Source organism: Lithobates pipiens, unplaced genomic scaffold, assembly GCF_037356315.1.
Source record: "Lithobates pipiens isolate NorthernLeopardFrog02 unplaced genomic scaffold, aLitPip1_a1.2 Scaffold_28, whole genome shotgun sequence".
In the NCBI taxonomy this organism is placed as follows: domain Eukaryota; kingdom Metazoa; phylum Chordata; class Amphibia; order Anura; family Ranidae; genus Lithobates; species Lithobates pipiens.
The window spans coordinates 124,555,093-124,568,652 of NW_027507789.1; the positions used below are offsets into that span (position 1 = coordinate 124,555,093).

Consider the following 13,560-nt stretch of genomic DNA (forward strand, 5'->3'; position numbering starts at 1 on the left):
CTAAGGCAACTGGTCTTAAAACCCAACATTTGTTGACTCACAAACAAAATATTGAAAAAGGATGTGAAAGAATGTGTTGTGTTTTTACTTAAAGGGGTCACCTCAAAAAAATGAAAGATGAGAGATTACGACGGTGGTCACAATCTAATCTGGGGTCTTTAATACTAAAAATATCTTCCCTGCTCCTAGTCTGAACAGGATCTTTCTGGCTGTATAGTAGATCTTATCTGATCTGCTGGCTTTGTGGCAAACTGTCTATCTGCAGGAGACTACTTTAATACCCTATCTGTCAATACAATAGATAACCTGACAGATCCCTATAAACTGTTTGTAGTCTGATAAATTGATATCTTTCAACAGTTCTACAGCTTAGCTCAGATAATTATATCATTAGTTCTATCTGCTGCAATAAAAGGAAAGGGACAGGGTTTCCAGGTGATATGATCACATATGGACGTGACCATATTTGGTACCCCTTAGGGGATTGACCAAAAGGATCTGGTATGGGTTTTAGGAGGGAACCTATCTTTTTTTTTTTTTTTTTTTTGTGTAGGGCTACCCCTTAAAACCCATACCAGATTCAGAGGGTGTAATGCTTTTATTTATTTTTTATTTTTTTTACACAATCCCCGATGTTTGTTATTGTTGTTATTATTAGACTCCAGTGAGTGCCAGCTCCCTAACAATCAGGAGGAAGCTGTCGCAGTGGTGATAATGTTTTGCTTAACACTGCAGCTGGAGGTTCGCTCTGCTGAACACCCATTACTTAAGGATTTTCCAAAGTGCAGAAGTTTTTCTCATATTATTTCCCCTGCTGGTCGAATGTTCTTAGTCTATAGCATTAGATAACATTTACCAATAGGACTAAGAACATTCAACCAGGAGAATTAACATTTATCAATAGGGAAAATATCCTGCCCCACACAAACACTCCAGAATCTTGTGGAAATCATTCCCAGAAGAGAGAAGACAGGTAACCCTTTTGCTGCCTCTGAGGTAAGGATTACATTGTTTGCAGTGGGCACGTATACTCACACTCCTGCTGGCAAACTGTTTGTACTATACATGCCAACTGTTGGCTTTCTCATGGCTGCAGCTGCCGAACACTTCCAAAGGCACCTGTACCCCCACATCACTATAAATATGCTACTGGTCCCTTTATGTGATGGCAAAAAAGTTATGTAAAAAAAGTTTTAAAAACTAAAGCAACAAAAAAAAGTTAATTCCCCATATCCCCTAATGCATGCACATACAGTACATACATAAATACATGCATACATACATGCATGCTGCTATGTATGGAAAGAATAATGAGGGAAAGCATCAATGCAGGTCATGGCAGTTCCTGCACACCATTCTTGTCAAACCATGTCTTTACAGACCTAGTTTTGCGTACAGCAAAACAGTCATGCTGGAAGAGTAAACAGTCTTCCCCAAAGTTTTGCAACAAGGTTGGAAGCACACAATTGTCTAAAATGTTTTGTACTGTATGTTATATCTTTAACAGTAACCAATTGTGTACTGTACGCTGTAGCATATACAGTAATCTTTACTGAAAACACCAGATCACAATAATTCGGAGGGTTCCCGCATACTTCTGACCATAGAGTGTATATATCTTTTGTTTCGTAACCTATTTCGTATACCTACATATAACATCAACTAGCTGATTTTTCTGACATATGGGAAAGTAACACAATGGGCATGTGCTAAATTTCAGCTCGTAAAAGCAACAGTACTTATTTTAGGTTTTCAAAAAATTATTTATTTATGCATACATAGCTCACCATACCTCAACAAATACCTGATGATGAGGGAAAAGAAAATAATAGTGATAAAAAAAACAAATATTACATGGGCTTGAAGGGGTTATAAACCATTGTGTTTTTTTCACCTTAATTCATCCTATGCATTAAGGTGAAAAAACTTCTGACACTGACCGGCCCCCGAGCCCCCCCCCCCCCCCGTTTTACTCACCTGACCCGCGTTCGTTCCGTCGGGAGAAACGCGCTCTTCCTCTGTGCCTGGAGTTCTCGGCTCTTGATTGGATAGATTGATAGCAGCGCAGCCATTGCCTCCCGCTGCTGTCAATCAAATCCAATGATGCCGGGGGTGTGGCCGAGTGCGGCATTCTGTGTCTATGACTCGGGAGAGCCCCCGCATGGTAACCCCCAGGTAGAGCTCTTCTCCTAGGGGGTTTACTGATACAAGGAGGACCGGCCGGGGGGACCCCAGAAGACAAGGGTCGGGGCTACACTGTGCAAAATGAGCTGCCCAGTGGAGGTAAGTATGAAATGTTTGTTATTTAAAAGAAAATTAAAACAAAGGTTTACAATCCTTTTAACTGATTTTATTCCATTTATGAATACAATAAGCTAATATAAAAAAATAATCTTTCTATTTTACAGATCAACAGTCTTAACCAGGAAGTTTCCCAACTCAGCAAGGAGCTGCAGCACATGATGCGCTTATTACAAGCCTTACTAGCTTCCCAACAGTACAACCCACCACTAGCTTGTCCCTACACAGTCCAAGTCGTTTCCACCCCCCCTGCAAGCCATATGAGCTGTAATGAACAACAGCCAAGGCCCAGCTATCCTATGCCACACTCATTTCATCTGGTGCAGGAATCCTCAATGCCCAGGAATCTTGGACATGGATCAATGGCTTCAGATATTCCTTACAACCAAGTCAATTTTACAAGGGTTTTACCAGATGCCTGCTCACGTCCTGCAGACTCCGAGTCCTTTCATCCAGTGAGGGACTGCTGCTACATTCCCTCTAACACAATGTGTTCTCCTGGGACACCATTATCACATGGGGAAATGGAAAAGATGAGGATACAACAACAGACTGAAGAGGCTAATGCAAGCCCTACGAGTACCTATGGTTCACCAGTCTCTGGACCTCCAGGCACAGGGCGACCAGCTTACACTATGACTTCTCTAAGTTCTGTCCATTCTTTTACTACTATTCAGAATAATCCAAGTCAATCAACATCTAGCAGGGACCCGAAAACACAAACTTGAGTGCACCATTAAAATACAGATGATTAAAGACTTTTCTTATCCTAACCTTGCTGCTCTATAGCACCAATGGAAACCAGAGAAACACGTGTCCAAAATATACTTTAAGCAAGCACAAGAAGCCAAACACTATTTAAAGAACATATTCTTATTAGCTAGATGCATGTTTATCCTTATAGTTAGCAAGTTACCTGAACCACAGAGAATGCTTGATGGAAGGTTTACATGCTCTAGTGGAAGATGAGATGCCTTTTTATAACCAATGTGGAAGGTCATTGGTTTAGTATAGTTTATACAGGCTTAAATCAGCTGTATAAATGCCCTTCAGATACTCTGCTTCCGGATACCCATATTCTTTTTGAATATTGCCCAGCGCTCCAATGTGTTTACCTTGTTTAGGACAGATGAGTACAGCTCAAGGTCCCAATTATTTATAGCACACAGAGTTCTCTAGTCTACTATTTGCATCTAGCATGATTTAAAAGGATTTTGTTAACCATGCTTTAGATTTTGCTGACTTCTAGCTAAACTGCTTATTGAAAGAGGCATGTGTCAAATTTTAAGCACCCTTTTCCATGAATTGCTGGCAAATAATTAAGAAATCAAATAAAATGCTGGCTTTTCATACTGCCAGGTATCCAGTTGTCAGGATCACTCCCCCCACCTGCGAGAGAGTGATACATTTGTTGTGTTCTTGTGGGGGAAACTAGAGGCACATATTACTTCAGATCTTACTATTTGATTTTCTAGGAAACATTGCAGCGATTATAGGCACTATGGCTCTCAAAAACTGAACTGTTAGCCCTTGTACACATGGTCGGAGATTCCGACAACCAAATCCGACGGATTTTGTCCGAAACTGTTGCATACACACGGTCGGACAAAGTTGTCGGAAAATCCGACGTGATGACGTTATTTCGTTACGACAGGGACTACGTTCACTCTAGTAGCCAATAGCTTTGGTGTAGGAATTTGATCTGAGCATGCGTGGCACTTTGTCTGATCGGAATTCTCTACACATGATCGGAGTATGTCCGATCGGAGCATTTTGTCGGAAAATTTTGCCAACAAGTTGGAGTATCCGACGGAAACAGTCCGATGTAGACCACACACAGTCGGAATATCCGACTAAACGGTCCGATCGGACACATTCCGTCGGAATCTCCGACCGTGTGTGTAAGGGCTTAGTGTTCAGTGGAGATAGCCTTTTAATCAAGCGAGACATGGGAAAGGCTGCAAGCAACACATCATACCTGTTCACCTGTTAGTGTCTATATGAAATACAAATATGGATTACAGGAAAACTGTAATCTAAATTATTAATACATTTATAATTGGCTACTGCATATTTCAGTACACTACTGTTAGTTTAACTTCAATAATAATGAAAAATTCAACAAACAGCAGTCCCGTAAGCTGGATCTTAAAATGCCATTTGCCATGTCCATTGGTATTTTTCATGGATCTGGAAACTCTCAAAAATGAGAGTTTACATTAAAATTAAGATAGCATCCTTTTATTTAAATGACACTTCCTTTTCTTTTATTTTGATTTACCAAAGGATTGTTAAGATTTCAGTTTAAGAAAGTTTGAAGTTTTAGACTCACTCAAAGGGTATTCATAAATAAAAAGGGTTTTTGTAATTCTCAAACATTCAAACTGGGGATTTCCTGTAGAGGTTCTTGGACCAACTCCCTGTTGTTGCCATAACAATAATGAGCTAGCTTTTGTCCACAGGAGCTCAACTCCAGTTCTTGAGGGACACAGTCATGTTATTCAGTTCACTCTTTACAAATTCATAGGTAAGGAAATCACTGTTGTTCTCTTATAGAAGTTGAAAACTGTAAAAAGAACAAAAAAAGTCTAAATTTGATAGATAAAAGAAGATTCAGAATTTTCAGGTCTGCCGCAGCCAATGTGTCCACTTTTACTGTTAGTTTTTTTCATTTAGTATTATGGATAATGCAGTAGAAGTGGGAATGCTCACAGCTCCAAAGTGAATAGGAACAGAACCCATAACCCTGGAATGAGGGGCTGGGTTACTGAGAAACTGGGCGACTGAGCCTTTCAGGCTCAACCTGTAGTTGAAATATTGCTTTTGGTTGGACCACTCCTTTAATGCAAATTTGTCCCTGCATGAACATAGGGAAAACATGTACAATTGACAAGCCTTGAGAACCAGAGCTCCGTACTTCTGGTGCAGATTTTTCTCCAGCAGATAATTGAGTTTTCCAGCATCTGCCCAGGACTAATGTAGATGGTTTAGATGGTGTTGCTCTTTAAAGCGGTTGTATACCCACACAAAAAAAACAACCTGTAAAGCAAAGGCATAATGAGCTAGCATAATAGCTCATTATGAAATACTTACCTTAAAACGATGCATCGGCATCTGATCCCGATCACCACGAGGGAGCTGATATGTTACCCTCCGCGTGTCTTCCGGGTTCACGGCTCCAGCGCTGTGAGTGGCCAGAGCCGCGATGACATGCACGCGGGAGTCTACTTTCCGACAAGGTCCAGCAACGTCTGCCGGACCTTCAGCCAGACCTTCACTTTGCATGCGCCGCTGACATCAGTGGCTGCATGCAAAGTGAATATTTCCTAAACCGTACAGGTTTAGGAGATATTCATTTTACCTACAGGTAAGCCTTATAGGGTATACAACCACTTCAAATTAATGGATAATTTCATAGTTTTGGGGCTGGTTTGTCTGCAGTGCTCAGAGCTGACCTATGTTTTACCACTGTGTTGATGATCTGGTCCTCTAATGCCCTGTACACACGGTAGGTTCAGATTTTTTCCGCCAAATTTTGGCCCAGACATGTCTAGTATACACAATGTCGCACAAAGTTGTCGGAAAATCCGATCGTTCTGAACGCAGTGACGTAACACGTACGACGGGACTATAAACAGGCCAGTAGCCAATAGCTTTCATTTCAGAGTTTATTCTGAGCATGCGTGGCACTTTGTCAGTCGCAATTGTCTACACACGATCGGAATTTAAACAATCAGATTTAGTTGTCGGAAAATTTTAGATCCAGCTCTGAAACTTTGTGTGTTGGAAATTCAGACAGAAAAAGTCAGATGGAGCACACACACAATCGGATTTTCCAACAACACGATCCGATCGCTCATTTTCCAACAGAAAGTCCGACCGTGTGTACAGGGCATTAGGATGCTTTTTATTAGAACTACAGTAACAGAAGATGCACAAACTACATTTCAAATTATTGTAGCACACCGTAGCTCAATGTAGAGGTGATCTTTACCCCTCTGACATGTCGTCTGTTCCATGTGGACAATTTAGGTGGATTAGTCCAAGCAGTTTATCGGGTAACTAACAAACTTATTCGCTTTTCCCAACCTTTCATCATTAACAAATGATTGACCAGAAAAATAACCTAGACTCGAGTGAGTATAATTCACAGAAAGGTGAATGAATAGCTTGCTTTTCACCTTCAACTGTATTATAGATAAACTACTTGTATTCATTTATGTAGGTCATAAGAGGATTTACATGGCCATCTGAGAATAATTGGGCTTGAGCCAATTCTTCTGTAAAGGGTAGCAGATGATATTAACCCAAAAAACATGGTAGAGGTATTTTTTTTAAAGAATTATGCACAAGGAGAGTTGGCATTATGTCTGGTTCTGGGAAGCACAGTATTTGTATGAGCGGGATTTATGCACTGCCTTGCTGCATGTTTGATGCTAAAGTAAAAACGATATGCTATATGACCACGTAATAAATTGCATGAACTAAAAATTGTAACTCACATCTCTCAGGACATCTTGTCATGAAGTGTCCTAGACCCTACACATTGATATCCTAATTTTTATTAATTTAGTATCATTTTTATATTGCTTCACCAAGTCACCATTATGCATTCCTAAACATTCCACGGTAATATTTAAAGTACCCAAATAATAGAGGGTATATACATCATTGATAGTTGCGTTGCTATAAAATGTTCTGTTGCAATACCGATTTTAAAAAAAAGTTTTACTGAGGGTAGGAGTGTTGTCTGGGGTACTAAAAGCTAATGAGAAAGTTCCTGCAACATAAACATCTTCAGAGTATACTGACCATTCCCAACACATTCTATTCATTCCTAGTGTGCCAGAAGTGTTAAAATGGCTCATTAAACAATTACAATAAACTGAATGCAGGAAGTTCAAATTAACACTGCAGCCCTTGTTCTCCTACATGGATGCTTGGGTGCATCCTACCTCACACTTAGGTAAGTGCTAAAATGTGGCTACCTTTCAGAACTGTTTTGGGTTTGCACAACCACCTAGCACTCGTTTGTCCTTTACCTTCAAAGCACCTAAATTCCAGCCCTGGTCAGCCTACAATAAATAATCACTTGTCCAAATTGTTAAGGTTGTATTATAGAAAAGCCTAAAATACATTTAAAACGCTGATTTTATACTGTACATCATACTTTCGGACCTTTATGTCTCTGATATGTTTGAGAGATGTGAGCTCTTTTTCTCACTTTTGTTGGCACCAATTCCCTAAATGACAAAATAAACCACACTGCCATGTCTGCTAAACCAAAAGTTCTTGGTCTATGATACTGAAGATAGTCAGGGTAGAAGATTTGGGTATTTTCTAAAACTCTGGTCTACTTAGACCATGGGACCAAAGCATTTTTTTTTACTGCAACCCTCACTATCTCAGTATTTAAAGTACATTTTAAAGGGAAATTATATTGTGGAATACAAAGGAGCTAAGGTAAATACATGAAAATACGTACTCAAACGATCCTTTAAAATCGTGTATTAGACCTCTAGTAACCAAGCTGTTCAAATAATGTTTATCAATATCTTTCCTTAGATATCAGTATATATTATTAACTAAATTTTTATATATTTTCTCATTTTTGTTTATGCAAGGTCAAAACAAATTTTCTAGATTTTTGTGCAACAGATATTTTACTTGTATCAATATATTTAATTTATTAATATTCACTAGAAAAATAAGGTAACACAGGGTATCTGGTTAAAGTAGATGTAACAGTTACATTCTGATTTATGTGTTTATGAAGTTCATGATATTTATTTATAGAACTCTGTACTTACAAGGACGGGCTGTTCAACAATTTATAACCTTTATCTTATTTTATGGTAAATCCAAGGGCTGTTTGAAGTCTGAGCTCTTCACTTAAATCAACCGGGCCAAAACAGTGTAATATAGAGATGTGCTGCTATAGATACAGGTATCTATGGCAGTGCCTTCAGTCCATCTCAGCGCAACTGATTCCAGTTAAAATTAAATCAGCTGACTGTAAATCGCTGAGTTCCCAAACCTGGGTAAACGAAAAGTGGTCATCTACTCCAGATAACCTCTTTAAGAAAGCATTGCAGTGATGATTTAGAAAACATTTAATTTATGCTCTTTTTAGAATGAAACACCATAACTTGACTTCATGTTTAAGAAACCACCAATTACAGCAACAACTGAGTGACTTATTGCTTAGGATTCAACATGTTGTTGTTGCTTGTGTTGTGCATCTTGCTACAATCTGGAGGTTTCAGCTACATAAAGGCCAATATACCAACACATTTGTTGCCTGGTCCAGTTTTCTCTACCAGCTAAGCTGTTTCTTTAAACCACTGGTGGAACTACTGCAAGTTCAAATGGTGCCGCTGTTCTGTCCTGTTTGTTAACTTTTTTATACAAATTATAACAAAAGTAAATGGAGAATTATAAGTCAGAAAAGCAACATCAGAGTACATTATGGAACACATTGAAATACTGTTATTATTCTGTATCTCTTGACTGCTTAGTAACACCTGGACCCAGTAGCTTCTGTTGTTTGAAACAATAGATTTTCAAAAGAGTTTCTCCTTATTTGCTATCTATTAGTGTCTTTTTTTTTGCCTGACAACTGAGAAAGACAAAACCATAAGAAGAATCGATTATAATAAAAACTCTCTAGAGACAGCTTGCACCTTTTTCAAGAAACAGCTTACTTTAACAGAAAAAAAAAAAGGAGACATTCAGTCAGAAGAGAAACTTATATACATTTATTTATATATTTATTTCAGGTACTTATTTAGCACCATCAATGTATGCAGCACTTTACATATATTATGAACATTCATATCAGTCCATGCCCTCAAGGAGCTTACAATTTTCCTTATGCTGTCCATACACGCTTAGAATTTCGACAGAATTTTCTTTTGAAAATCGCATCTAAGAATTTTCATACGCATTTCGCACAGTTAGTGGTCTGCAGCAACAGCTGGTTTTTGTGTGGAAATCAAATTTGAGGAATCGGACATGTTGTAAATTTTTAGAAAAACAAACGATTTTCTAATCAATGATGGGAGAATTGTGCAAGAAATGTGATAAGAAAAGAAAATTTACGGAGAGAAAAGAAGATTCCCGGCCACGAAAATTCTTTTCTGTAGCAATTGAAATTGAAGGCTTGGTTGGCCGAATTTCAAAAGTCAATGGTGGTATCATCGGATCACAAAAAAAAAAAAAAAACTTTCTGACTTTGAAAAGGAAAATTTGTTTGAAATTCGACCATGTATGGCCTGCAATACTCTCATTCATACATACACATAGAGCCAATTTAGACAGGAGCCAATTAACCCACCAGCATGTCTTTGGAGTGTGGGAAGAAACCAGAGTACCTGGAGGAATCCCACACAGGTACAGAGAGAACATGCCAACTCTATGCAGGTAGTGCCATGGTTGTATTTTGAATATATGGTTTGCAGGAGCTTTTAGTAACCGATTAAATACCAGCTATCAGTTGATTTCTGTTTTTCCTCTACAGGTTCTTATATGATTGGTTACAAATGATTCGAAAACCTACATTATGTAATTTACTCCAATAGCATATAAACTAAACCAATTTATTTGTTTTAGTATCATAATATATATCATATATCCACAGAGCTCAAATAATTCTTATTAATAAAATTAATTTAATTTCCCTTTAAAACAACTTGAGGCTTGCAGACTACAATAAGGAAAACTGACGGCAATAAAGACCACACAGGGTTTTCTTAAGTATTTCTACAATGTGGGGATTGTTTACAGATGAAATGTTAACTCCAACATTCTGCCCAGCTAAGGCAGGGAAACAGTTAATGCTGCTTCAGTGTCAGCAGGGAGAGCAGCATCTCAGAATGTAACATTAATTACGTGCCTCTTATTCATCCGCATGTGCTTTTATATAAACAGCCTGACGCTGTATATCTCAAGTGAAATAAAAAGTCTATTTTTACACTAAAGAAAAGAAGTGTAGAGACTTTATCTGTCGAACAAATGGATGATGTTAAACTGTGTGGAGTTAGTCATTGAGCTTTAATGTTGTGTATGCAGGAGGATGAAATGTCAGTGCGTCTGACTCATGGAGACCGCCGCAGAGGGAAAACCTAGGACTGCGGTTTTCATCTACTAATGGTACCCAAATACAAGGTCCACAGAAGGTGCACTTGTGTTCTTATATGTACATTTACAGAAGAGTGTATGGTCAGTTATCTTTGCACAAACAAAAAAAAATCCCTGGGCCCCATTTGGTCAGCAAGGGGGCTGAAAGGGAACTAGTTAATGATTTTCAAGTGCAGGCGGAGTAATCTGCTGCACCGTGGTTCCCAACAATTTAATTACAATTAGAGCCTATTCTCACAGGGGCTCAGGATCCGACTTCAGGTCGCCCCTAGTCGCCTCAAGTCGCGCTACATGTAAAAATCAATGTAAGTGAATGAGAGCCGTCTTAATGCACACTACCGAGGTCACTCCGACTTCAGAAAAGGTTCTTGTACTACTTCTATCCCACTTCTAGGCGACTGGTACCCATTGATTTCAATGAAAGTCGCCTCCAAGTCGGATCTCCATATTGAGGCGACTCTCACAGAATAATCAGCTCTCTAGAGGAAACTCCACGCCAAATTTATTTAAAAAATCCGGCGTGGGTTCCCCCTTCGGGAGCATACCAAGCCCTTAGGTCTGGTATGGATTTTAAGGGGAACCCCCTACGCCATAAAAACGTTGTGGGGGTCCCCCCAAGGTCCATACCAGACCCTTATCCGAGTACGAAGCCTGGCCGGTCAGGAAGGGGGTGGGGACAAACGAGCGACCCCCCTGGACCGTACCAGGGCACGTGCCCTCAACATGGGGGGGTGCCTTGGGGCCCCCCCAAACCCAAAGCACCTTGTCCCCGTGTTGATGAGGACAGTGCCTCTTCCCGACAACCCCGTTGGTTGTCGGGGTCTGCGGGCGGGGGGTTTATCGGAATCTGGGAGCCCCCTTTAATAAGGGGGCCCCAGATCCCGGCCCCCCCACCCTATGTGAATAAGTAAGGGGTACATTGTACCCCTACCGATTCACCTGGGGAAAAAGTGTCAATAAAAAACACAACACAAGTTTTAAAGGTAATTTATTAATCAGCTCTGGGGGTCTTCTTCCGACGCCGGGGGTCTTCTTCTGACTTTTCCGCTCTGTTCCGCCTCTTCTCCCGGTGTCCGGCCACTTCTTCCTCTCTGCGGCGTCTTCTCCTGGGCTCCTCCGCTGTCTTCTTGGAGCTCTTTTACTAGCAGAGGAGCCCGGTCTCCTCCGTCCTCTGTCCTTCTTCCCTCTTCTTCCGATGTCGGCGCTGTCTTCCGCTGTACTGGCTTGTGCGACGTGCGCGGCGACTTATATAGGTATAGGGTGTGGTCACCGGGTGATGCCCCAGGATGTGACGTCATAAAGGGGTGGGGTCACCATGTGACATCACCCGGTGACCATGCCCTATATCTATATAAGTCGCCGTGCACGTCGCACAAGCCAGTACAGCGGAAGACAGCGCAGTGTCAACATCGGAAGAAGAGAGAAGAGGTAAGAAGGACAGAAGACGGAGGAGACCGGGCTCCTTCGCTAGTAAAAGAGCTCCAAGAAGATCGCGGAGGAGCCCGGGAGAAGAGGCCGAACAGAGCAGAGAAGTCGGAAGAAGACCCCGACGTCGGAAGAAGACCCCCGGAGCTGATTAATAAATTACTTTTAAAATTTGTTTTCTATTGACACTTTTTCCCCAGGTGAATGGGTAGGGCTACGATGTACCCCTTACTCATTCACATAAGGGTGGGGGGTTGGGATCTGGGGGCCCGCTTATTAAAGGGGGCTCCCGGATTCCGATAAGCCCCCGCCATCAGACCCCGACAACCAACGGCCAGGGTTGTCAGGAAGAGGCCCTTGTCCTCATCAACATGGGGACAAGGTGCTTTGGGGTGGCAGGGCGCCCCCCTTCCCCAAAGCACCAACCCCCCCATGTTGAGGGCACGTGGCCTGGTACGGTCCAGGGGGGGGGCTCGCTCGTCCCCACCCCCTTCCTGACCGGCCAGGCTTCGTGCTCGGATAAGGGTCTGGTATGGACCCTGGGGGGACCCCCACACCGTTTTTATGGCGTAGGGGGGTTCCCCTTAAAATCCATACCAGACCTAAGGGCCCAGTATGCCCCGGAGTTCCCCCTTGAGAGCTCATTCTCTGATTGGCCATGGCCAAAGTCGCCTGGCCTGGCGCGACTTAAAGTTGTGTTGTAAGTCGCCCCAAGTCGTGTTGACAAGTCGTGTCCAAGTTGCCTGCAAAAGTCGCGTTGGAAGTCATGTTGCCCCTGTGTGAACCGGCTCTTACAGCCTCTTCTCTATATCAATCCGCCAGGGCAGGCCAAACTTTAATTTAAGTATCAGAACCACGGCACAAAGGAATACTTTGCCTGCATCTGAAGGTCAATAAATAGTGCTCTTTCTGCCACCAGCCCTTGCTGAACAAAGGGGGCCAAGGAATATTTGTTTTTAATTGCTGCAGACTTTGGGATTGCTGCATTGGTGGCGAGAAGTATGGGGTCCCATCTCTGCCTAACACTAAGTGTGATGTGTCACAGCCTGGAGGTGAGTGAAAGGATCAGTATGCTGCCCATTCTGCCAGGGGGATGGCTGCTTCCCTGTAAATAGACCTACAGGGGGCACTATTGCTATGGATTAGTGTACACTTGTGTCACCCTCTGAGAAGTGATCTGCGGTGGATTGCTTTGTAGAGGTCATTTGACAGGCAGTGGGGAAGTGTTTTATTGACTCTTCGCTGCCTGTTTTAACCCCAAAAAACCCACATGACCAATCAAGTGAACTTCACATTGGAAGGTGTCCTACATGTTTACAACTTACAAGCCGACCTCAATGCACTGTTTACTTGGGCCATTATGTGGCAAATTAGGTTTAATGTAGATAAATGTAAAGTTATGCACTTGGGGGCTAAGAATATGCATGCATCATACATACTAGGGGGAGTACAACTGGGGGAAATAATGGTGGAGAAGGATCTGGTTGTTCTGTTAGATCATAAGCTATAGCAAGCAAAATCCTTTCCTGTATTGAGAGAGAGAGATATAATTTTAGTCACATAGTTAGTCAGGTTGAAAAAAGACACAAGTCCATCCAGTTCATCCAGTTTTGCCCCTGTACAAATCATTCGTAAGACCTCATCTAGAATATGCAGTTCAGTTTTGGGCGCCAGTTCACAAAAAGGATATCGGGG

The 13,560-nt window shown here is 41.5% G+C and overlaps 1 protein-coding gene across 1 annotated transcript in view; it reads left to right on the forward strand.

Annotated features, from left to right (window-relative positions):
- KCNH4 (potassium voltage-gated channel subfamily H member 4) overlaps nucleotides 1–10,282 on the forward strand; it is a 591,120-nt gene extending 580,838 nt beyond the window's left edge. The window contains exon 16 of the mRNA XM_077459579.1: nucleotides 2,409–10,282. Within this exon, the coding sequence (XP_077315705.1) occupies nucleotides 2,409–3,029 (621 nt within the window). The 3' untranslated portion in view covers nucleotides 3,030–10,282. The remainder of the gene's footprint in view (nucleotides 1–2,408) is intronic.
- The last annotated feature ends 3,278 nt before the right edge of the window (nucleotides 10,283–13,560 follow it).